Source organism: Myxocyprinus asiaticus, chromosome 47 (assembly GCF_019703515.2).
Source record: "Myxocyprinus asiaticus isolate MX2 ecotype Aquarium Trade chromosome 47, UBuf_Myxa_2, whole genome shotgun sequence".
NCBI lineage: Eukaryota > Metazoa > Chordata > Actinopteri > Cypriniformes > Catostomidae > Myxocyprinus > Myxocyprinus asiaticus.
In genome coordinates, this window is record NC_059390.1 from 22,190,843 (window position 1) to 22,218,162 (window position 27,320).

A 27,320-nucleotide genomic window follows, 5' to 3' on the forward strand; every position below is an offset into this window, starting at 1 on the left:
GCAGTTATACTAGATGAATAATTATTAAAATAACGAATCATTTGAAATCAAATGATAAAGATCTGTCTACCAAAGGGGAAATAAAAAATAAATAATAATAATAATAAATAGTTGCATTAGACACATTTTACCACTTCTATGTCAAAATGTCATATCAGTAATTTATTGCTTGCATGCAATTTCAGTAGCCTAGTTTCCATCCACTTTTCGCGCTATTTTGTTATCAACAAAGTGAAAATGCATAAAACAAATTTGTGCGTGATGACATCATGCCTAAAAAAACACTTTGACGCATAAATTTTGGTTTATCGCAAAAACAAAATCTGCCCTTAAGCTGTTTCCATACAGAAATGTGTGTTTATCACTAATTCGCCTCCCAGATGTCCGAAGTTTTGGTAAAATGGGGAGAGTATTGAGACAATTCATTGAAATTAGCCAGCTAACTGTCATTTTAATTTCACAAATAAATGCAATAAGAAGAGGAGGAATTGCAATCAAAAGGGAGCAGTTGCCCTTCTGATAGGACTGTAATATTGGTCCTGATGTTGTGCCTATCGCAGGTTGCCACCGGTTCTGACCCGAAAGCGGATCGGCATGCCCTGTTCAAGCTGACAACCTGCACCAAGTAGTGGGGGAAACTTTCAGTCTTAGTATAAGGACCATCCATCGATGTGTATGTACTGTGTGCACAGATATTAAAGAAAAACTGATGCGGTGTAATTTCAGGGTTTACATATGATACATTCCTGATATTCAATAGGCTATTTTGAACAGTCATATAATCTAAAGCATTGCCATCACAACTGCATTATGTCCTGCATATCTGTCCAGCAACTTTTAACGACCAACTGAACTTGATTGTCATCTAAAATTAATTTTAGCGTCATAATGCAATTTACATTTTCTGAAGAAGCTCAGCAAATGCCATCCGAGGTAAAGAGGGTTCGATTTAAAAGATTTAAACGTTTTAAAATGTTCAAAAGCTCATTTTCTGAAAGTGAACTCAGCATTGGACAAATAGTTCTGATAGACTTGAAAAAGTGTAGAACATTCTGAGAATGTCATTCAGCAGACTTTTTTTGTCTACAGAACAGGATAAAGCTAAAGGCATATATAGATTGGACTCAAGATGGCGCCGAGTATGGCTGCTGCGTTGCGAGCTCCGACACAACATAGCAATGGTTTGTTTGTTTTGTTTACAATTCTTATGTTTTTTGTCTTGGATGTTGTCTGCCTTATTGTCTACGACAGACAAACACTTTTGGACATTGGTTCAGCGATCTCACACCGAAAACCGGACTTCACATTCCTCAATGCCGACCCGCTGTTTACAAACACGCAAGCGGAGCCCTTTGTCTGGGCAGCACGGCCGCGGAAACGCAGGAGGAAAAGGGGAAACAGAGCCGGCGTTCTCATCAGAGTAAGACGCCGCGCAAATCGACCCCCGCTACCCACTAGTCTACTGGCAAATGTTCAGTCTCTGGATAACAAGCTCTGCGAGCTGAAAGCGCGGATCTCTTTCCAACGAGAGACGAGGGACTGCTGCATTATCTGCCTAACAGAAACTTGGATGTCTGCGGAGATTCCAGACTCAGCCATTGAACCCGCGGGGTTCTCCATGCTCCGAGCGGACAGAGCGAAAGACCTCTCAGGTAAAACTAGAGGAGGTGGTGTATGTTTTATGATCAACAAATCCTGGTGTGATCAGAGGAACGTACATTCCATCAAGTCTTTATGTTCTCCTGATCTGGAAGTTCTTATGCTTCTGTGTCGACCATTCTGGCTACCGAGGGAATTCACAGTGGTCATTATCACTGCTGTGTACATTCCCCCACAAGCCGACACAGACCGGGCACTCAAGGAACTGTATGGGAGCATAAGTGAGCAGGAAACCGCGCACCCTGAGGCCGCGTTCATTGTGACCGGGGACTTTAATAAAGCCAGTTTAAAATCAGTCGCACCAAAATATCACCAGCACATTAGTTTCAACACACGAGGGGACCGGGTTTTGGACCATTGCTACTCTCCATTCCGGGATGGCTACAAATCCCTCCCCCACCCACCATTTGGCAAATCGGACCACTCTTCCATTCTGCTTCTGCCCGCTTACAGGCAGAAATTGAAACAGGAAGCACCCACCCTCAGAACGATCCAGTGCTGGTCGGACCAATCAGACTCTACGCTACAAGACTGTTTTGATCGCACGGACTGGGAGATGTTCCGGTCTGCCTCTGATGACGACATCGAGCTTTACGCTGATAGCGTAATGTGTTTCATCAGAACGTGTGTAGAGGAAGTGATTCCGACCAGAACTGTGCGAATCTATCCGAATCAGAAGCCGTGGATCAATAGCGATGTTCGCGCGGCACTTATTCCGGGAACGCGGAGGAGCATAAACAAGCCAGTTATGCCCTCCGAAAAACAGCAAAACGCCAGTACAGGAGCAAGATTGAAGGACAGTTTAACACCACCAACTCTAGAAGCATGTGGCAGGGAATTAACATCATCACGGACTTTAAAGGGAATAAAAACTCCGCCATGAACACCGCTGCCTCTCTACCGGATGAGCTAAATACTTTTTATGCTTGTTTCGAGGGAAATAACACCGCCCTCGCGGAGAGAGCTCTCGCGGCTGAACCTACAGAGGTTAGTTCACTCTCCGTCTCTGTAGCTGATGTAACCCGATCTTTCCGACGGGTGAATATCCGCAAAGCCGCGGGTCCAGACGGCATTCCGGGCCGCGTCATCAGAGCGTGCGCGAACCAGCTGGCTGGTGCTTTTACGGACATTTTCAACCTTTCCCTCTCTTTGTCTGTAGTCCCCACATGCTTTAAAACATCCACCATTGTGCCTGTTCCAAAACAATCAAAAATAACGTGTTTAAATGACTGGCGTCCTGTTGCTCTGACCCCCATCATCAGCAAATGTTTTGAGAGACTAATCAGAGATTACATCTGCTCTGTATTACCACTCAATCTTGACCCGCTGCAGTTTGCATACCGCAACAACTGCTCCACTGATGATGCCATTGCATCTACAATACACACTGCTCTCTCCCACCTGGAAAAAAAGAACACTTATGTGAGAATGTTGTTGGTAGACTACAGCTCAGCATTCAACACCATAGTGCCCTCCAAGCTAGATGAGAAACTCCGGGCTCTGGGCTTAAACAGCTCGCTGTGCAGCTGGATCCTGGACTTCCTGTCAAGCAGACGCCAGGTGGTTAGAATAGGCAGCAACATCTCCTCATCACTGACCCTCAACACTGGAGCCCCACAGGGCTGTGTTCTCAGCCCACTACTGTATTCCCTGTACACACATGACTGTGTGGCAACACATAACTCCAATGCCATCATTAAGTTTGCTGATGACACGACGGTGGTAGGTCTGATCACTGACAATGATGAAACAGCCTACAGAGAGGAGGTGCACACTCTGACACACTGGCGTCAGGAGCACAACCTCTCCCTCAACGTCAGTAAGACAAAGGAGCTTGTGGTGGACTTCAGAAGAAAAGACAGAGAACACAGTCCAATCACCATCAATGGAGCACCAGTGGAGAGAGTCAGCAGTTTCAAGTTCCTGGGTGTCCACATCACTGAGGAACTCACATGGTCCGTCCACACTGAAGTCGTTGTGAAGAAGGCTCATCAGCGCCTCTTCTTCCTGAGACGGCTGAGGAAGTTTGGAATGAACCGCCACATCCTCACACGGTTCTACACCTGCACTGTGGAGAGCATCCTGACTGGCTGTATCTCCGCCTGGTACGGCAATAGCACCGCCCACAACCGCAAAGCACTGCAAAGGGTGGTGCGAACTGCCAAACACATCATCGGAGGTGAGCTTCCCTCCCTCCAGGAAATATATACAAGGCGGTGTGTGAAAAAAGCTCGGAGGATCATCAAAGACTCCAGCCACCCGAGCCATGGGCTGTTCTCACTGCTACCATCAGGCAGGCGGTATCGCAGCATCAGGACCCGCACCAGCCGACTCCATGACAGCTTCTTCCCCCAAGCAATCAGACTTCTGAACTCTTGATCTCCCACGATCAAAATACATCAGCCCTGCACTTTATTACTCTTTTATCTCACACTGGACTGTCATAAATTATATTACTGTTATTATATTATGTCTCTCTTAACAACTGACTATCAACCGACAGCCTGAATGTCAATACAGTACAATACTGTACATTCAATATATATATATATATATATATATATATATATATATATATATATATATATATATATATATACTTTTTTTATATATTTTTTATTTTTTATTGAATAATGTGTATCTATATAGTATCTATATAATAAAAAACAAAAAAAACAAAACAAAAACAGCATATTGTATACTGTACAGTGTATGTTATTATTTGTATATTGTTGAGTGTAATTATGTGTATAACAGATGTTTAAATTGTGTTGTGTTAATTTGATGTTTTAAGTTGTGTAATTATGTATAACAGATGTTTAAATTGTGTTGTGTTAATTTGATGTTTTAAGTTGAGTGTAATTATGTGTATAACAGATGCTTAAATTGTGTTGTGTTAATGTGATGTTTTAAGTTGAGTGTAATTATGTATAACAGATGTTTAAATTGTGTTGTGTTAATTTGATGTTATTGTAAATTGGTGTATGTCTCATCACTGTCACGACTGCTATGTTGATCGGAACTGCACCCAAGAATTTCACACACCATTGCACTGGTGTATATGGCTGTGTGACAATAAAGTGATTTGATTTGATTTTGATTTGATTTGAGGTCTAAAAATATGATTTTTTTTGTTTGGTAATTTATTTTTTTAATTTAATGCTTTTTTTCTTTTGGTAATTTATTTAATTTAATACAGGGAATTTTGCCGGCATTTTTTCAAAAGTAAGCTAAACAATAATTTTGTAGAATTGGGCTATATGTTAGTGTTCCAAAAAAGCACACTAATGCTTTTTGTCGACGTGCATAATACGAGATATTTGTGTTGGCACTCCTGGAAGTGTCATGTTTGCAGCATCAGATCTGTGCAGGTATGCCGTTAAGATCAATCCATAATCACATACAATAAATTGGCTTTCAATGCTGTATACCTTGTCGTCATGATTAACAGGCTAACGACTGGGGTAAATTCTGTCATGTGACACTACATTTTTGCGTTAATGCCAATTTTCTCGACAAAAAGTGTTTCCAAACCAATTTTTCGCGACATTTGAAGTATCGACATAGAGTTTATGCGCTAGAGTTAAACGGAAAAATATTATGTTGACACTTGTGAAATTTTAGCAATAATTTGCATTTCCATCAGTTTTATTTTTATGTGCTGAATAATTTTTCCTTGGATGGACGTAGTTAGTGTGACTTTCTTGTTATAGTCACTTTATTAACCATCTGTCCTCTCTCTCTCTCTCTCTCTCTCTCCCTCCCTTTCTCTCTCTCTCTCTTCTCCCTCCTTTTCTCTCTCTCTCTCATTTGTCTAGAGCGGGGTATCTACCCCAAAATATCCCCATGCAGATCATCTCATACTTGTCTCAGGAGAGTGAGTTTCTGCCATGGCATGCTGCTAGTCGAGCTCTTTACCAGCTGGATAAACTCCTGGACCGAACAGAAGACCACAGTCTGTTTAGTGTGAGTGTGATCTCACACCAGTTAAATTTTTCTTTTAAGAACAAGTCTGATTTCTCATCATTTCAATTTCTGTTTAGTGTGAGTCTGATCTCACATCAGTTCAGTGTCTGTTTAGTGTGAGTCTGATCCACTGATCTATATATATAACTGGATTGCTCATAGAATTCTAAACTGCCAGGTGTTGGTGAAGCCACTGGAAGTGCTCTGGCGGCCATCTTACTATTCCCTACCGACAGAGGGTATCGACCGTCAAAAGACGAAACTCTCAATATGACATGATGTGCGCCGTTTAACCGCGAAACAACGCTCACTAAAGGATGTGGCAAAAGTGCACACAGGTTGTAATTTATACAGACTATATACCTATTAAGCACAAATGAGTCGTTATCCCCATGTAGTGTGGGCATAACAATCATAATCTTTAATAATCAACAGTAAAAATGCAACATCAGAGTGTATAAATTACGCCTTTTTTAAAGCAAAAGTATCCAATAGCGACATGTGCAGATTGTTACAGGATGCAACGTTTCTCTGCCTTCATAGTTTTAACCTGTTAATGCTCATTGACCCCACCCATGTGTTTGACTTTACTTTGCTTAAATGAGTTCACATTTACTATATAGTGTGCTGTTCAAAATTGTTCATAATGTTGACAAATTATACATTTGTATAATTTGTCAACATTATTAACTCTTTTTTGACTAGACTATATAGTAAATGTGAACTAATTTTAGCAAAGTGACATCAGTTCTGGGGGGGCGGGGCATGCACATCAGCAGGTTTTAAAGTTATAATCACTGAGATCAGTGATTGTAAATAAAAAGCTTTGTGTGTTGATATTGTAACCAGACAGTACCTCTTCAGAATAAATACAGAAGAACCAAATATAAAAATGTAGTATAGTATATACACACACAAGTTCATATGCAGTATGTAGTATATACCTGAATTTACCTTTACTTAATGGAATTATCCCATGCATTTGCATTCATTTCTGGAATATGTACATACCAGCTTGTGAGCATTTAATTATTTCAACAATCCCCTGATCTATTAAATCATAATCAGAAAGAGGTTTATTGACATATGCACACTCAAGGAAATCATACATATATATATATATATATATATATATATATATATATATATATATATATATATATATATATATATATTTTTTTTTTTTTTTTTTTTTTTTTTTTTTGTTCAATAACAGAAGCTTCCAAGTACACACAAAAATGGACTATTAAACTGAACAATACAATAAAAATTGTCTAGACATATGTGGGGACAAATCTGCTAATGGATTTAATAACAATCCCACAGCAAGGCAATTTAAGTCAGCCATCAGAGCTAGTGGCAACTGTTCTCCACAGGATAGCACAGTGGTACTGGAGGCAACACCTTCTGATATACTGGCATTTCAGGCAAAGTGACGTTCAGCCTGAAACAGAAGACACAGTGAAAAACATCAGTGTAAGTCTTCCCAGCTTATCTATGTTCAAAGAGGCTGTGGTGGGATACATAGCAGGCTTTGTAGTTTAAACAACTATGAAGAAGATTCAGTGCACTACCTGTTTATCAGCACTTAGTGCTGAGAGCTCTTCCCAAGATGAACACACTGATCGACATGAAGTCCCGAGGTGGACTTATCAGACCATCAGACAGTGTCCTGAAAGTCTGCAAGACAGCTGAGAAATGTATTCAACAGCACACACTCACAAGGCCCTTCTCTGTCCCCACAAAGGTTCTGGAACTCCATGGTGGTTCTGCATTCAAGGAACTTGAGGCACACATGTTCAACCTAGAACCATATAACAATCACATCTTCAAACTCAAAGTGCATTGCAGAAAGCTGCACTAACATCAGGCTCCACTTCATTGCCAAGGAAACATGTGCTGCATCACACTCCAAACGTCTTAGGAAAACTCTGGGCAAGCTTGTACTGCAAAAAAAAATAAAAAAATAAAAAAATAAAAAAATCAGTAAGATATAAAGATCAGGGGCTGGTTGCACCAGCTGTACATAAGATACAACTTAGCCTAGTTGTGGCGTAAATAGGCACTTAGTCACAATTTACACACTACTAAATATTTGAGCGTTGCACCATTAAATTTAGGTAGAACGTAACCCTACGTGTAAACTAAATATTTACGGAATACTCCGACCATGCGTAACTGATGGACTAAAAAAGCAGACTGATATTTTATGACATCAATGAGCTCAAGTTCTGCGTGACAGGCTTCAGTCCTTTCGACATACAGTATGACGTTGACATTTACGAGAGAGAGAAAAAAAACATTTAAGTGGCTCTTCAGCATGAAACCGATCTAACGGTGCAGTTTTCAGGGTGTGTCGCCCTGTGTCAAGTTTCAACATTCAAAATATATATAGGATATTAAAATTAATAAACGTCTGTTTTTCCAGCCTGTTGTAATAGTATTTATTTATCACCCCTTAATTATTTTAGATACAGTTCCTATGTATTGTTATTTACACAGGGCAAATATACTATTTATCAGGTCTACTTTTATTACGTATCGTATTTTAATGGGGATATAATTTATTACAGCTGACAGTTATGTGAGCAAACAAGGTTTGAACATCAACCATAACAACATCAAACTGAAATTCACAGCTTTTTAACACTTCTGTGTACAAATTTTAAGGCTGCTTATTGGATCAATTAAAGTAAATGTCATATTATGCGACAACGCATTTCTTTACGGAGAGCTAACGACCTACTAGTTAAGACTTGCCTTAAGAACAGGTGGCGCAACCAAATTAAGCACTGACTTAGTTACAAACTAACTAGTAGTTACTAAGCCCTTAGTGTGAACTTTACATCCAAACTTACATAAGACCTTACACACAGCTATTTACTCAAACTAATGTCCTTCCAAACCTGTATGACTTTTTCTGTGGAACACAAAAGATGATATTTTAAAGAATGTTTTTGTCCATATAATGAAAGTCGATGGTGACCAAAACAAGCTATTTTGCTCACCATTTACTTTCCTTATATGGAATACATAATACCTTTTTTTGGGTTCTGCAAAAGAAAGTCACATGGATTTGGAAGGACATGAGGTTGAGTAAATGATGACAGAATTTAGATTTTTTTTTCTATTAACATTAAAAGTTATAACTATCTGAAACAGAGTAATTGTATAAGACTATTGTTATACTGCATGCTGCAAAAGTATCTTCATTGCAAATAAAAACAGATAGAATAATCTTTTTTATCTGTTATTGTTGTCTGTTGTCTTACCTGTTAAAACAGCTCTTCAGTGAAGCCAGGCTGACTACTGTCTCCTCATACAGCTTTTCCTCCTGTTGCAAACCAATTCCAGTTTTATCTAACATTCAGTTGGATGGTTAATGAAATCCAAACTGCAAACTTACCTTGTTTAACTTCTACAATATCCATGTGCTCCTCGTCAATTCCAATTGACCACTTTAGAAATTATGCCAGTGAGCTGGGCCATATTCAGGCCTGCACTGCAAAAAGTACAAATCACACACGGAGAATTAATGCAAGCCCACATTATATTCATCAGTTGTATCACCGGTGTTGATCTGCAAATAGATATTCAACTTGACCAAAAAAGCTAACTTGGTGAGTTATACTGTTATTCATTGTGGTTATTTTCCTAAGCTAACATTAGCTACATAGCTAATATTCATTTAGCCTAAGAAAATAACCACAATGAATGTTCAACGTAATCAAAAGTTACGAAGCATAATTATGTATTCAGAATAAACACTTTAAAGCCTGCCAAACATATGTTTGAAAATGTCTACTGATATCTTACCTCAGTTTCTTAAACTTGTTTCTACTGAGGTAACACGTGCGTCGCTGAAGGTAATGCTGCTGCAATAAAGAGTAACATAACACGCTCACACTTAGAATAAGCGGGGGGGTGGGAAATGAGAGTCCAAATAAATAACTAATTACATGTATAGGAAGATTGCATTGTGATGCTGTATATGCAGACTTCAATTTTTATTTTATTTTTTAAAGTGACTGGATGGGTAAAAATTACTCACCAAAACAGAAGATTTCCCATTGAGACCCATAGGAATACAGAATGTTAGGGAACGTAAAGATGGCGGTGCAGTAGCTTCACTGTTGTGACGTCATGAGCAATCCAGTTATATATATAGATCAGTGGTCTGATCTCACTTAAGTCTAGTGTCTGTTTAACATTTTAACGTACATATTTAAATAATAATTAAAAAAAATACTTATTTGAGACATAAGTATAATGTAAATATATTTATTATGATATTTTTTAACATTTGTTGTAATGTATCATGTACCGTGATTTATCGCGATTAATCAAAGAAAACTGTGCGGTTAATTAGTGAAAAAAAAAAAAAATATATATATATATATATATATATATATATATATATATATATATATATATATATATATATATATATAATACTAATAATAACAATAAGTGATGTTTAGCTCTTCCTTTGTCAAAATTGTCAAAAAAAACTAAAAAAACCCAACAATAATAAACTTAAACTCTGTCATCAAAGGGTGTCCAAATAAATAAATGCATTAAGACTCAAAAGAAAATAGAACAATTAATTTTCAACATAACATTGTATTAATTTTATCACATTAATTACTTTTATACAGATTCTCACAACACAATCCAAAAAACAACTTTGGGGTTAGTTTTGCCAAATAAAGTGGTGCACAAACAGAGCATCACAGATGTGAGATATTAAATATAATACAATTATTATTGATTTATTAATATGAAGAGTGGTATTTCTGACAGTAAAGATTACATAAATATACAGTAGTGATATATTTCTGTCATATTTTATTCCATTTAAAAGGAGCATTTATTTTGGAGGAAAACCAAGTGAAGCCCCTTCAGTTTGGATGTTTTTGACGATTTCAAACCTGCAGAAATGCATGACCCAATGTTATTATTAAACCATAAAAGGCTGCAAATTAATTAAATAAATATGTAGTATGATACTACACGCTTCAAGGTGGATGCACGCTCTGCTCTCTGTCACCTACTACACACACATATAGTGCACAGAATGGTCATCATACTGTATTTCAGTGAATGAGCAGCCAGCTTTACGAATTCACTTTGAAGCGAGCAGCACATGCAGACTGTATATTTATTTTATTAAATTGCAACTTTCATATGTCAGACAATATATTTTATTGGTATCAGAGACTATTTGCAAGTACATAAGCGCAGTATCGGACTCAATTCCAATACCGGTTTTGGAAATTCAGTTATACATCAATTACACATTAGGCCTATATTCCATTTTCTTTTTTTTTTTTTCTTTTTCAGCAGTCTCCTCAAACGTCCTTGGCAGCAACAGAGTTTATATATGTTAAAATTCTTTATACTTCATAATGATCTCTTGATCTTCATCAAAGACGTAAATCATGTTGTATTTCTAGCGAGCAGTTTATAGTGCCGACTCTCTCCAAGATTCATGCATTGGCTGTTCATGGCAAATGTCACTCATTCATGTGCACGTGCTTTAGGGTTAAGCATGAACTCAAGATCAAACTCTGAGTTGAAAGAGAACATTTATAGCAAGCATCTTGACGTCACTGAACCCGATCTAAATTGGTTCACCTCTATCTGGTTTTGTCAATCTAAAACTTACTCTGAAACTCTATTTGTTCAGCTAGCTTCGTGCAACAGGCCTATGACCAGCCGTACCACACACTAAGATGTGAAAAACAGCGTCATCTTTGTGTTTTCATGTTCTTGTAAATGTGTGTGTTTTAAGAATTCCATTTGCAACCTAGTGGGTCTAATTATCATAAAATAGAGAAGTCACGTTAAATTAGCCACCACCTACTGCAACATTTCCCTGGACACAAACACAAACACACACACTCTTAGCACTTTATACTGTATAGAATACAAAACAATAACGTTACAGTAAATGCACTTTACACTAAAAATTATTCAAAGTCTCTTGAAATTTCTTTAATCATGGTTAATCTGTGTTTCTTCTCCATCATCAGGACTATGTGCTTAAACAGGTGGCACCAAAGTATCACAAGATGGGCTGGCCATCCACTTCCTCTGACGGCTCCTTCATGCAGGCTGCTTATCAGACTGAGTGAGTCTATCTTTAATCCTATGTCCATCTTGAATGTGGCCTAACTGAGGACACTGAATTGCTTAAGCATAAGTCAGATAAAAATCAGCAGACCTGTATTTAATTTTTCATTCCTCCTTCTGAAATGTTTCCTCCTTAGAGAGCTGCAGAGAGAGGTAATCATGTTGGCCTGTAGTTTTGGAAACAAACACTGTCATCGTCAAGCTGTGTCTCTCATTTCAGACTGGATTTCCAGCAACAAGAACAGGTGGGGAAGTTTAAATATTTACAGACTCTTATTTCTGAGTTATGAACTCACTGAATCGATACAATTACTTAGCAACTCAATTACTAGCTGAATCTGCTCGGATTACTGTGTTAACAACTCACCTATTCACTGAATCTGGGATTTAGTGCCCTACTGCAAAACTACAATCCTGCATGAAACACTGATGATGCATCGATATGGCTTTTGCTCAGTCTAATGAAATGTACATGAAGAAGTAAAATACACCCATCATTGTTACAGCATACTGAGAGCCAACAGACTGATGGCCAGAGTGAGTTATATCTTTGATTTGGTCAAACACACATTTCTACTGAGAGATGAGTGAATATAAGTGCTGAGTGGTGTTTGTGTGTGTGTGTGTGTGTGTGTGTGTGTGTGTGTGTGTGTGTGTGTTTGTGATGAACATTTGTTCATTCGTATGTTTTTTGTTTTGTTTTGTTTTGTTTTTTAGCCCTCTGGCCAAAGCAATGTTCACATTCATAACAGTAGTCTACTGTCAAACACACCACCAGCAGGACTAATGACCATAATGCAGAATAAACACTATAACAGACAGTGAGCATGATTGTGGGTGTGTATTTGAAGCTATTGGTCTTAACCTCAAGATATTGTGTTTGCCAAATACCTACTACACGCACATGCAAGACCACACACACACACACACACACACACACACACACACACACACACACACACACATACACACACACAGAGTGTGTTGAGAGAGAGAGAGAGAGAGATGTTATTACACAGTGAAGTAGTTACATATAAAGGCCATGGCTTCTTATAATTTGCATTTAGTAACTTAATATCAAGCATGACTGGACCATGTCTGATAGGCCAGCAGGGTGCTCTGTTCAACTGCTGTTTACCTATATCCTTGCTTTCAACATTCGAAAAGCTGGTTTCATTTGAATTCATAGCAATAGTGTTGGGCCTCTGCAGTCAAAGATTAAGTCAAATAAAATAAATAAGAAAAAAAAATGCTCAAAAATGCTCAATGAAGAGTTTCAACTCTTGAACCTGTGCCTGCAGTTAATTCCCAGAGTGCCATTGAAGTGAGTTCAGTTTGAGTTCAATGTGAGTGGAGTTCAGTGTGAGTCCAGTGAAAGTCCAGTGTGAGTCGTGTGTTTTTAGCGTGCCAAGTGAGTCCAGTGTGATTACAGTGTGTCCAATGTTAGTTTAATGTGAGTTCCATGTGAGTCCAGTAAAAGGCTTTAAATGTGTCCAATCAGGCATGAAGTCTTTGAACCGAACTCTGAACAGAATTCCACGTGTGGGTTAGGGTTAGGTTCAAACTCAGACTGCTGTCACAACTGACAGGTTAGTCAAATCCACTGGCACACAGCTAGGGCTCCTAAAAGGTGTGCTCTTTAATATAGGCTACTGTATATATATATGTGTGTATATATATATATATATATATATATATACACACTACCGGTCAAAGATTTTGAAACACTTATTCTTTATTATAATTATTTTTCTTCACATTTTAGAATAATAGTAAAGTCATCAAAACTCTGGAATAACATAAATAGAACTATGGGAATTATGTTGTGACTAAACAAAATCCAAAATAAATCAAAACTGTGTTATATTTTAGCATCTTCAAAGTAGTCACCCTTTGCCTAGAATTTGCAAACATTCCCTCTGATCATTTTCTCAAACAACTTCTTGAGGTATCAACCTGGGATGCTTTTTAACAGTATTGAAGGAGTTCCCATCTATGTTGGGCAATTATTGGCTGCTTTTCTTTATTATTTGGTCGAAGTCATCAATTTCAAAAACTTTGTTTATTTTTTATTAAATTTTAGTTTTATAATTAATAAAATTATAAATATGGTGGCACAATTATATTTTTGTCTACAAAACTAATTTCAAACATTTAAGCATACGCCTTCAGATTAAAAGATTTTTAAGATCATGAGAAACATTTCAGTCAAGTGTTTCAAAACTTTTGACCGGTAGTGTATATACTGTATACACTGATCAGCCACAACATTAAAACCACCTGCCTAATATTGTGTAGGTCCCCCTTGTGCTGCCAACCCACATCTCAGAATAGCATTCTGAGATGATATTCTTCTCACCACAATTGTACAGAGCAGTTACCTGAGTTACCGTAGACTTTGTTAGTTCAAACCAGTCTGGCCATTCTCTGTTGATCTCTCTCATCAACAAGGCATTTCCATCCACAGAACTCCGCTCACTGGATCTTTTTTGTTTTTTGGCACCATTCTGAGTAAATTCTAGAGACTGTTGTGAGTGAAAATCCAAGGAGATCAGCAGTTACAGAAATACTCAAATCAGCCCATCTGGCACCAACAATCATCCATGCGATTATCTAATCAGCCATGCAGTGCATAAAATTATGCAGATACAGGTCATGAGCTTCAGTTAATGTTCACATCAACCATCAGAATGGGGAAAAATGTGATCTCAGTGATTGAGCGTGGCATGACTGTTGGTGCCAGATGGGCTGCTTTGAGTATTTCTGTAATGCTGATCTCCTAGGATTTTCACACCCAACAATCTCTAGAATTTACGCAGAATGGTGACAAAAACAAAAATACATCCAGTGAGCGGCAGTTCTATCAGGAATACTCGCAGACTTGAGTGAAATTTAAGATGACGTTTATTTGATGAAAATGGAAACAGAAATGTAATGTCTCTCTTTGGCATAAGCCCCGTCTGGCGGTCTGAAGAAGTTGTACTTGGAACCGTCATAACCTGCCAGAGATAGGAGGACGGGACTCAACCGTGGAGGTGGGGTGGTGGAGGTTGCTGTATTAGCACACTGAAACAGCAATGTGATAGTTTGTGAGCAGACTTATAAAGCAATGGCTGACATGTGATTGGCTAGGAGTTATCTAGCTAGTGGTGCGATGATGTACAGCTGCTAGTCTTCCCGCTAAAACTATGCTGCGCTTACATTTCTGTGGACGGAAATGCCTTGTTGATGAGAGAGGTCAACAGAGAATGGCCAGAGAGGTTCGAACTGACAAAGTCTATGGTAACTCAGATAACTGCCACAATTGTGGTGAGAAGAATAGCATCTCAGAATTCTACGAGGGGTACCTAGACAATATTAGGCAGGTGGTTTTAATGTTGTGGCTGATTGGTGTGTATATACAGTGCATCCGGAAAGTATTCACAGCGCTTCACTTTTTCCACATTTTGTTATGTTACAGCCTTATTCCAAAATGGATTAAATTCATTATTTTCCTCAAAATTCTATAAACAATACCCCATAATGACAATGTGAAAGAAGTTTGTTTGAAATCTTTGCAAATTTATTAAAAATAAAAAACGGAAACAATCACATGTACATAAGTATTCACAGCCTTTGCCATGACACTCAAAATTGAGCTCAGGTGCATCCTGTTTCCACTGATCATCCTTGAGATGTTTCTACAACTTGATTGGAGTCCACCTGTGGTAAATTCAGTTGATTGGACATGATTTGGAAAGGCACACACCTGTCTAAATAAGGTCCCACAGTTAACAGTGCATGTCAGAGCACAAACCAAGCCATGAAGTCCAAGGAAGTGTCTGTAGACCTCCGAGACTGGATTGTATCGATGCACAGATCTGAGGAAGCGTACAGAAAAATTTCTGCAGCATTGAAGGTCCCCATGAGCACAGTGGCCTCCATCATCCGTAAATGGAAGAAGTTTGGAACCACCAGGACTCCTTCTAGAGCTGGCCGCCTGGCCAAACTGAGCGATCGGGGGAGAAGGGCCTTAGTCAGGGAGAGGGCCTTAGTCAGGGAGGTGACCAAGAACCTGATGGTCACTCTGACAGAACTCCAGCATTTCTCTGTGGAGAGAGGAGAACCTTCCAGAAGAACAACCATCTCTGCAGCACTCCACCAATCAGGCCTGAATGGTAGAGTGGCCATACGGAAGCCACTCCTCAGTAAAAGGCACATGACAGCCCGCCTGGAGTTTGTCAAAAGGCACCTGAAGGACTCTCAGACTATGAGAAACAAAGATTGAACTCTTTGGCCTGAAATTAATAAATAAATAAATAAATAAATTAATTAATTAATTAAAAAGAATGGCAAGCATCATGTCTGGAGGAAACCAGGCACCGCTCATCACCTGGCCAATACCATCCCTACAGTGAAGCATGGTGGTGGCAGCATCATGCTGTGGGGATGTTTTTCAGCGGCAGGAACTGGGAGACTAGTCAGGATCGAGGGAAAGATGAATGCAGCAATGTACAGAGACATCCTTGATGAAAACCTGCTCCAGAGCGCTCTGGACCTCAGACTGGGGTGAAGGTTCATCTTCCAACAGGACAACGACCCTAAGCACACAGCCAAGATAACAAAGGTGTGGCTCCGGGACAACTCTGTGAATGTACTTTAGTGGCCCAGCCAGAGCCCAGACTTGAACCCGATTGAACATCTCTGGAGAGATTTGAAAATGGCTGTGCACCGATGCTCCCCATCCAACCTGATGGAGCTTGAGAGGTCCTGCAAAGAAGAATGGGAGAAATGCCCAAAAATAGGTGTGCCAAGCTTGTAGCATCATACTCAAAAAGACTTGAGGCTGCAATTGGTGCCAAAGGTGCTTCAACAAAGTATTGAGCAAAGGCTGTGAATACTTATGTGTGATTTTTTTTTTTTTTTTCGTTTTTTATTTTTAATTTGCAAAGATTTCAAACAAACTTCTTTCACGTTGACATTATGGGGTATTGTTTGTAGAATTTTGAGGAAAATAATGAATTTATTTCATTTTGGAATAAGGCTGTAACATAACGAAATGTGGAAAAAGTGAAGCGGTGTGAATACTTTCCAGATGCACTGTATATATATATATATACTCAAACACATCCCTATATATAGTCAATCCAGAGAAACTGATAATTTTGCAGTGGTCTCTTAATTTTTTCCATTGCTATATCTACATATACAGGTGCATCTCAATAAATTAGAATGTCGTGGAAAAGTTCATTTATTTCAGCAATTTAACTCAAATTGTGAAACTCGTGTATTAAATAAATTCAATGCACACAGACTGAAGTAGTTTAAGTCTTTGGTTCTTTTAATTGTGATGATTTTGGCTCACATTTAACAAAAACCCACCAATTCACTATCTCAACAAATTAGAATACATCATAAGACCAATAAAAAAAACATTTTTAGTGAATTGTTGGCCTTCTGGAAAGTATGTTCATTTACTGTATATGTACTCAATACTTGGTAGGGGCTCCTTTTGCTTTAATTACTGCCTCAATTTGGCGTGGCATGGAGGTGATCAGTTTGTGGCACTGCTGAGGTGGTATGGAAGCCCAGGTTTCTTTGACAGTGGCCTTCAGCTCATCTGCATTTTTTGGTCTCTTGTTTCTCATTTTCCTCTTGACAATACCCCATAGATTCTCTATGGGGTTCAGGTCTGGTGAGTTTGCTGGCCAGTCAAGCACACCAACACCATGGTCATTTAACCAACTTTTGGTGCTTTTGGCAGTGTGGGCAAGTGCCAAATCCTGCTGGAAAATGAAATCAGCATCTTTAAAAAGCTGGTCAGCAGAAGGAAGCATGAAGTGCTCCAAAATTTCTTGGTAAACGGGTGCAGTGACTTTGGTTTTCAAAAAAACACAATGGACCAACACCAGCAGATGACATTGCACCCCAAATCATCACAGACTGTGGAAACGTAACACTGGACTTCAAGCAACTTGGGCTATGAGCTTCTCAACCTTTCCTCCAGACTCTAGGACCTTGGTTTCCAAATGAAATACAAAACTTGCTCTCATCTGAAAAGAGGACTTTGGACCACTGGGCAACAGTCCAGTTCTTCTCCTTAGCCCAGGTAAGACGCCTCTGACGTTGTCTTTGGTTCAGGAGTGGCTTAACAAGAGGAATACGACAACTGTAACCAAATTCCTTGACACGTCTGTGTGTGGTGGCTCTTGATGCCTTGACCCCAGCCTCAGTCCATTCCTTGTGAAGTTCACCCAAATTCTTGAATCGATTTTGCTTGACAAACAATAAGGCTGCGGTTCTCTTGGTTGGTTGTGCATCTTTTTCTTCCACACTTTTTCCTTCCACTCAACTTTCTGTTAACATGCTTGGATACAGCACTCTGTGAACAGCCAGCTTCTTTGGCAATGAATGTTTGTGGCTTACCCTCCTTGTGAAGGGTGTCAGTGATTGTCTTCTGGACAACTGTCAGATCAGCAGTCTTCCCCATGATTGTGTAGCCTAGTGAACCAAACTGAGAGACCATTTTGAAGGCTCAGGAAACCTTTGCAGGTGTTTTGAGTTGATTAGCTGATTGGCATGTCACCATATTCTAATTTGTTGAGATAGTGAATTGGTGGGTTTTTGTTAAATGTGAGCCAAAATCATCACAATTAAAAGAACCAAAGACTTAAACTACTTCAGTCTGCATGCATTGAATTTATTTAATACACAAGTTTCACAATTTGAGTTGAATTACTGAAATAAATGAACTTTTCCACAACATTCTAATTTATTGAGATGCACCTGTATGTGTGTGTGTGTGTGTGTATAGCTCTGGGAAAAATTAAGAGACCACTGCAAAATTATCAGTTTCTCTGGATTTACTATTTATAGGGATGTGTTTGAGTAAAATTAACATTTTTATTTTATTCTATAAAGTACTGACAACATTTCCCCCAGATTCCATATAAAAATATTGTCATTTAGAGCATTTATTTGCAGAAAATGCCAACTGGTCAAAATAACAAAACAGATGTAGTGTTTTCAGACCTCGAATAATGCAAAGAAAACAAGTTCATATTCATTTTTAAACAACACAATACTAATGTTTTAACTTAGGAAGAGTTCAGAAATCAATATTTGGTGGAATAACTCTGATTTTCAATCACAGCTTTCATGCGTCTTGGCATGATCTTGACCAGTCATTCACATTGCTGTTGGGTGACACTATGCCACACCTGGCACAAAAATGCAAGAAGCTCGGCTTTGTTTGATGGCTTGTGGCAATCCATCTTCCTCTTGATCACATTCCAGAGGTTTTCAGTGGGGTTCAGGTCAAGAGATTTGGCTGGCCATGACAAGGTCTTGATCCGGTTGTCCTCCATCCACACCTTTAATGACCTGGCTGTGTGTCATGGAGCATTGTCCTGCTGAAAAAAAACAATCTTCAGAGTTGGAGAACATTGTCAGTGCAGAAGGAAGCAAGTTTTCTTCCAGGATAACCTTGTACGTGGCTTGAATTATGTGTCCTTCACAAAGATGAATCTGCCCGATTCCAGCCTTGCTGAAGCACTCCCAGATCATCACTGATCCTCCACCAAATTTCACAGTGGGTGCGAGACTCTGTGGCTTGAAGGCCTCTCCAGGACTCCGCCTAACCATTAGACGACCAGGTGGAGGATCGGTGATGATCTGGGGGTGCTTATTCTGCAAATAAATGCTCCAAATGACAATATTTTTATTTGGAATTTGGGAGAAATTTTGTCAGTATTTTACAGAATAAAACAAAAATTTTCATTTTACTCATACAAATACCTATAAATAGTAAATTCAGAGAAAATTTTGCATAATTAACAGTATTTTAAAGATTAATGGCAAACAATAACCAAATAACCTTGCACACCTGAAAAATAGTTGGTAGGTGTATAGGACATATACTCAAGAACCTTCAGCACTTTTTGCCATTAATCTTTAGTAAAGTCAAAAAAAGAAAAAAAATTCTGCACACTACCTAAGCTTTCAAAGAATATCACAAAACTTTTATTGCAACGTTTCGGTCACTGACTGATGAAGGTAAATGCCTGACAAAGGTTATGTGACCGAAACATTGCAAGAAAAGTTTTGTGATATTCTTTGAATGCTAAGGTAGTGTGCAGGATTTTATTTTATTTATTTATTTTTTTTGACTTTACTAAATATTAATGGCAAAAAGTGCTGAAGGTTCTTGAGTATGGATGCCTTGGCAAGATGGCAAGCATTAAATCAATAAGAGATACTGCTGTCTTTCTTTTCCATTATTCATATTGTATTAGGGATGCTTGCCTTACTATTTCTCATATTTTAGGAATTTGAATAACCTGTGTCCTTGCAGTTGCTAGCGCCATGCTCTATCAGTTGAGCTACAAACAGTATTGGTTGAGCTATAGAAACTTGCATCCAACTTGTCATAATACCTTACATTTTGTGACTTGTTAAGGAGAGGTGTGTTCTTACTTTTCTAAGCGACTGAACTTACAATTTAAGACCACCTATTTTTTTGTAAGTCTGGAGTCCACATTATCTTCTTATGAGATTATATTGTGAAGGGAGTGGGTGTTCGACCATTTAGTAAAAGTGATTTATGCATTTTGTGCATTAGCTCAAGCAGTTCAATGTGAGTTTTCTTTCAAATTGTACCATGTTTTTATTTTTTGAGTCTGGCTATTGTGCCCTTCATTGTCCTTTTTTCAACAATGACCTTTAGTCCCGTTGGGATAATGAAATGTCTGTTCAATTTGATATTCAAAGATGAGCAGATCATAAAAGAGGAATGTGTTTGACCTTTATGTGTTTTTTTTTTTTATAATTTTTTTTTAATTTTTTTTTTTATGGTTTAGGTGATGATAATGTCAAAGGAATGACCGAGCAGCATCAATGGTCCATTAATGGAAACTACAAAAACTGCAAAACAGCTTTATTGATAAAAAAATAATAATAATAAAAAAAAGATACCACACACTGAACAAAAAGATATCAACTGAATTGATCAAAGTTAGACGCCTTTGTTGAGGGAAACTGTGCCAACTAAACTTTTTATTTGTGCAATGATGAGGCTCACACAATGATTTACTCTAATGGCATTGCAAATTGTTTCAAGAACTAAAAGTCTTGAGTGTGTACTCACAGAATGTGTATAGGCTCATCGTATGGCAGCCTTTTATTGGAAATCTGTTAGCTCCACACAGTCAGCTATTAGAGCAAATTGAACCTTTACATTTAGGATTCAATATCAGAAGTCACAGATATAAGAAAATCTGATTTATATTTTGTCTCATTTCCCATCTTCATTCTCTGAATATTCATCTGAAAACACCTTTAAATTTAATGAGTTATCCAAATATCATGGTCCAGGAATGGAGCACCACAAATATTATTCCCTAACTGACATGTTTTTAAATTCACTTGTCCTTCCTGCATTGGTCCTATACAAGACATTAGGTGTGTTTGACTTCATGCAGTGCTGCATAGAACGATCGGTGCCGGACTTGAAGCAGTGTACGAAATTTTAGAAATTTTGTCTGGCACCAATGCCATGTCACCATGAATGCCATTAAAGTACTGTGAGGCCGTTTTGGCTCAGCCGGCGCAGTTGCTCCCGAGCGCCTGCACAAGCTCTGTTGATGACGCAGCTTATTCACATTTGGCCAGACTTACAGGAATGTGTGTTTCATGGACTGCATTCGCAATTGCATACTTCACATACTACTCTTACTACTACTGCTATATCAATTTGTGGCAGAAATAAGAGTAGTATTGTAGAATGTCATTACCAAGGTGTTTATTCTGACACATGCAGTTCCACTAAACTCTCACAAATCAGTGTTCGTAAAACAATACATCATGTATCATGTTATGTTATGTTTACCATATTAATATCATTTTTATTCATAAAAAATAAAATATTAAACATACAAAGTCCTTTATTGGTATTAAAATAAGGCTTTTATTGGCGTTCTTGTTGTACACACAGCAGGCACTGCATTAAGCAGCACATGACCTTTTCAAATGAATAATGTTTCTCATTACTAAATGTAAAATTCTAGCCTCTGTCCATCTGAATTCCACTTTGTCTGCAATAAAGAAAACAAACATCACGTGATCGCATTTTGTATATGTATGTGTATATATATATATATATATAATGTATATGTATATATGTAGGCTAATGATATTTTCTATTCCCTAACCCTACCCGTAACCTAACCCTCACAGAAACCTGTGCATATATGTAGATTTAAAGCTAAACATATGTCAAAATCCCCCAAAAAACAAAAGATGCTGCTGCTGGATTAACTGAAACCAAACAGCCGAAACCTTGTTGAGATGTTGAATTATGTAATTCTGAATCCATAGCTATGAACATTGAAAGCTGGTTTAACTGACCTCAGGTGATGTCATGCCAAATCATAACTACGAAGCTGACTGCGTAGTGTTGAGATATCAAGCATATGCTATTTAAATTAGTACTACTAATGCTAAAGATAACCTACTGGAGGAAGCATACACCCCATGTCGCCATAAGCAGAAGCACAAGCTAGCTTAAGGCAACACATTGCCCGGATAAGAATGAAAAACAAGCAGCATGTTCCTGTTACAAATGCAATTAGCAACAGACTGCTGTGGTTGCAGCGGCTAGCATGTAACCAAATAATTGTGACATAATGAGAGTAGACCTACTGTAACGGAGTACTGATTGATGCTTAAGTCAACTGTGACAGCTGTAACTTGATTGATTAATGATGCAGCCCTAAATGAGTTAGAATTAGCGTGATGCTATAAAACCAAATGATTCAATTCCAAGTTGTATGGTGATATGGTGTAATGCATATGGTGTAATGCACATTGTCTAAGGTTGTAAAACAAGACTATTGACCAACAAACTCATTTTGAGCTAAGCATAGTGACCTTGAATATATGAGGAACTAGAAGTGACCCTTAGTAATTTGAGGCTTAATTGGGGAAGTATATAGCCCAGGCAGTAAAAAAGGCAGCTTTGTTGTAGGCAACAGCATGTTGCTTTAGAACACTGTAATATGAATTCAGTTGGAAAGCATACATCCTTGCAGCAAGGAGCCAGCAGCTAAATTAAATTGAATCAGAGCAATAGGCATATGTAGAGAATTTAGAGCAGAGCTATCCAAGCTTCTCCTGGAGGGCCAACACGTAGTCCAGAATTTTGAAGTTTTGAGTTCAGTTTCTCAGAGTCCAGAGTTTCTCAGATTCTAGTTAAAGTAATCCGGAAGAACTTGATTAGCTTTTTTATGTGTTGATAGAACAAAAGTCAGTGTACATAGAGTTCCAGATGCAATTAAACCCAGAGCCGTTAAATCATATCCTGAGGGAGGACAGTCAAGCCTCAGTCAGGTCCTTCTGCTTGAGCGACTACATGCCCCTTAATTCGATGATCATAGCGTGTCAGTCTTCAAATATGCAATAGAAGTTGGTAGGCTGAAAGGCATCTTAACAGCAGCTGCTGCTGTTGCTGCTCTAATGGGACAGAGTGACATCACCAGGGAGAGGACAGAGGAAATGGCAACGAAGAACAGCAAACCAGGACCTGGATCTCTGTCTTCTCTTCTCCATGATGAATATCATCAAATGCTTGCATGAGGTTGTAAACTCATATACGAGGACATGCATAAAATCGTATTAGTGACAGCAACATACACACGTTTTCACACATTTGGTCTACCATACATTGTCTATTTTCACACATTTAATTTAACATGAATGTCCAAAAGGGGATATTTGAGTCAGACGATGCAGGGATAAGATGTTGTATGATGAAATTTCCAGGTCTTAGAAAAACTTAGATGCACAAGAGATAGCATCCTATGTTGAGACCACAGAAATTAAAAACACCCTTGACTTGAAACACCCAGTGAACGGGAGTGTTATTAGAAGCTTATGGCCTGTTGTTGATGCAATCTATCCACAGGCATTAGATGCCAAACATGCTGCAGATAGATGACAATAAGCATCTAAAGGGGGAAAACTGGGGCAAGATGGCACCAGGGTGGTTGATTTTTCTATACCTGCTTTTCCTCACCTTTTTTTCCATGGGTACGTATGTGCCATATGCCCAGCTACACACGCCATCGTAAGAAACGCCACAGAAAGCAGAAAAATGAGGCGGACTCTTAGACTGAAAAGATTTCTGGACACGTCTACGGTGATTCTCTGATGATGGCTTGTGCAAATACAACATCCCTCTGCATTCTTTGAAGCCCAGATACACCAGTTTACTGCCTATTCTAGCTTATTTGGCATCATTTACGTGCGCTCCAGTGAGACCACAAATTATCAGAATAGGCACCAATTTCCGAAATCTCCAAACTCTGGAATACTCCAAGTCGGCAAAAGTGTCATTGTATGCTGTTTCGCTACAAGCTGGAAATCCCTATCTAGCTAAGATGGCTTTGGTAAATGCAAGATCACTTCCAATAAAAACATTCATCTTAAATGACTTCTTCACATCGAATGAATTGGATTTCATATTTGTGACATAGACTTGGCTTAACATTGGTGAGTTGGATCCTTCATCCAAACTCTCTCAAGTGACTGTGACTTTTTTAGCTCCCGTTGGACTTTGGGGCAATGTGGGGGGTTGGCTTCAAGTGCAGATTACTGCCTTCAGAACATTTTTACAGTTTTGAAGTGCAATTATTTAAGACTCAGCTTTCCAGCCCAGTACTCTATGCTCTCATTTATTGGCCTCCTGAATATAATTGCAAACAATCTTATTATTCTTGGTAATTTTAATATTCATGTTTGCTGCCCTTCCAAACCTTTGATTAGTGAGTTTGCACAACTCAATGATTAATTTAATCACTCAGCATGTTACTTGCTCTACACATGATCATGGTCATACTCTTGATCTTGTTTTATCACTTGATATTCCCATCTGTAATTTTGACATTACTGAGTTTTGTCTGTCTAATCACAAGCCTGTTATTTTTAATGCTATACTACCACTTCTGATTCCAAACTTGTATTTTTTTTCTGGGTCATATTCATGCTATGTAACCTCTTCTACAGCCAGAGATTTCTTTTAGGGTTTATCTGCTTCTCCTGTGTTTTTCACTAAAAAGTTATTTCCTCAGTCTAGGCACAAAGGGGAGATGGTCACTATGTTAGATGTCACTTAGCATTTTAGACTCTGTTGCTCATTTTACAACCATAAACACACATGCTCTCAGGCAGGAATGTAGGAAAGTTGTGTAAATGAAAAAAAAAAAAAAAAAAAAAAACAGGCTGCAAGTGTCTCATGAAATATTTAAGAATTTTAAAGATGCAAAAATAAATATCTTTCTGATAAAATCTCTAATAATCATAAAATTCTGTTTAACATGATAAATACAGTTCTCACTCCTGCTGCTAAATACTGTCTTGATGCTAGACCTGTGTAACATTTTTAGATTTCTTTAGTGGAAGCTTAAAAACTTGCATCGCCACCAGTAGTTATGACCCCTCTGAACCAGTTTCTTGTGCTGTTTTGTTAGATTGTTTTGAACCTATATCTCTTACAGAGTTAAAAGTTAGAGTCATACAGATGAAGCCAACCACCTCCTGTTGATGTTATTCCTGCTCGGCGTCTTAGAGATATGCTGGACACTGTTGGTTCTAGTGTATTGTCCATTATGTATAGCACCTTATGTAATGGCATTGTTCCAGCCGTGCCAGGCAGTGATCCAGCCACTTCTTAAGAAGCCAAATTTGGAACCTACCAACCTTAATTACTTCCGGCCCAGTTTTAAACTGCCATTTTTATCAAAAGTCCTGGAGAAAATAGTTTTTGCTCAGCTCTCTTCACTCTTAGCTGAAAACAACATTTTAGATAAATTTCAGTCTGGATTTAGAACTCGTCACAGCACACAGCCTGCACTTCTCAAGGTGACGAATGATTTACTGCTCACCTTGGATTCTGGTAGACCAGCAATTTTAATATTGCTCGATCTTAGTGCTGCTTTCAATACAGTTGATCATATAGGAGGATAGCCTCCTAGACCATCTTAAGTGTGAAGTTGGTATTAATGGCCCAGCCTTAGATTGGTTCATTTCCTACTTCTTAGATATGATTCTGACAGTTAAGATTGGGAACACTTCTTCTCCCTCTACACCTTTTACTTTTTGGGGTACCTCAAGGTTCCATATTGGGCCCAATTGTATTTTCTTTATACATGCTTTCTCTGGGTTAAATTTTTAGGAAATGTATCTTTTCATATCATTGTTACGCTGATGACACACAGCTGTGTGTCCCATTTAGTTCTGATGATTCATATTTTTCTATTATTAAATGCCTTGAGGAACTTTTTTGCTGGATGGCAAGTAACTTTCTCTAGCTATATCAGAGCAAGGCTGAATTTGTTGTATTTGGCCTTCCTACCGCTGTCTCTGAAATCACTAGCAACTTGCAGACCCTGTCCTTAAATGTCCACCCATTTTCTAAAAACCTGGGTTTGATTTTTGATGTTTTCAACTTAAATTTTGATAAACAAATAAGTGATGTGATTAAGGGCAGTATTTTCCAACTAAGGTTTATTGCTAAATTAAAACCTATGCTCTCATTTGGAGATAGTTATACATGCCTTCATCTCATTCTGACTTGACTATTGCAATGCTCTTTATATGGGTCTTGGTCATTCATCTCTGTATCGCTTGCGGTTAGTCCAAAATGCAGCTGCTAGGCTACTGACTGGAACTAGAAAGAGAGAAAGTATCTTCCCCTCCCCCCCCCCCCTTTTTTTTTTTTTTTTGGCTTCTCTTCACTGGTTACCAGTCTGATACAGGATTCATTTTAAGGTTTTGTTATTTGTTTTTAAAGCTATAAAAGGTTTAGCCCCATCATATCTCTCTGAACTCTTTAGCCATCATCATTCCTCCAGGACTCAGTACATACCTACATACACCACTCACACTCTTGGAATTTAAAGTGGATCGTGCCTTTTCTGTAGCCGGCCCCAAACTGTGGAATAATATACCACTGGACATTAGATCCACTCCTACTCTTCACATTTTGAAATCACGTCTGGAGCCTTATTTATATTCTTTGGCCTTTAAATGAAAAGTACATTTTGTGTTGTTTATTGTATTTAGTGTTAATCTTTGTTTGCTTATTTATTTTTCCTGCATTTAATTGATTTCATCGCCCATGTGCAGCACTTGGTATATACTTTATACCACTGTGCTCTATAAATAAATTGACCTTGACCTAAAGACTAAATGCCTGAACTTAACTTATGAGGAGGGCTGCATTATATGGTTGATGAGGCATAAAATTGCACATCAAAATCAAAACACTTAATGCCAATTAGCTAGGGTCCCTGAAATTGATAGAGATAGGCAGTGCAAAATGTAAATTTGCTGTTAGTAAACGTCTATGATGCATCAACACCGACTTTTAATGAACAATATTTAAAATATATAATATTGTATATATATAATATATAAAACTATACAGTTGTGCTCAAAAGTTTGTATACACTGGCAGAAATTGTGACATTTTGGCATTGATTTTGAAAATATGACTGATCATGCAAAAAAACTGTCTTTTATTTAAG

General features: G+C 38.3%; 1 protein-coding gene and 1 long non-coding RNA gene across 3 annotated transcripts in view; one reads left to right on the top strand and one right to left on the bottom strand.

Moving 5' to 3' along the window:
- LOC127436826 (thyrotropin-releasing hormone-degrading ectoenzyme-like) overlaps window positions 1–27,320 on the top strand; it is a 210,178-nt gene that overhangs the window by 159,389 nt on the left and 23,469 nt on the right. Inside the window, exons 14-16 of the mRNA XM_051691261.1 lie at window positions 5,478–5,625; window positions 11,661–11,758; window positions 11,898–12,005. Of these exons, the coding sequence (XP_051547221.1) occupies window positions 5,478–5,625; window positions 11,661–11,758; window positions 11,898–12,005 (354 nt within the window). The remainder of the gene's footprint in view (window positions 1–5,477; window positions 5,626–11,660; window positions 11,759–11,897; window positions 12,006–27,320) is intronic.
- On the bottom strand, window positions 6,872–9,751 carry LOC127436828 (uncharacterized). Of its 2 annotated transcripts, none has more exons than XR_007896463.1 (6): window positions 9,677–9,751; window positions 9,442–9,500; window positions 9,032–9,127; window positions 8,898–8,959; window positions 7,200–7,571; window positions 6,872–7,069 (listed from the first exon to the last, which is right to left on the bottom strand). It is a non-coding gene; the product is annotated as an uncharacterized LOC127436828 (long non-coding RNA). The 2 variants fall into 2 exon arrangements; XR_007896464.1 differs by having other exon boundaries at window positions 9,442–9,497; window positions 9,677–9,707.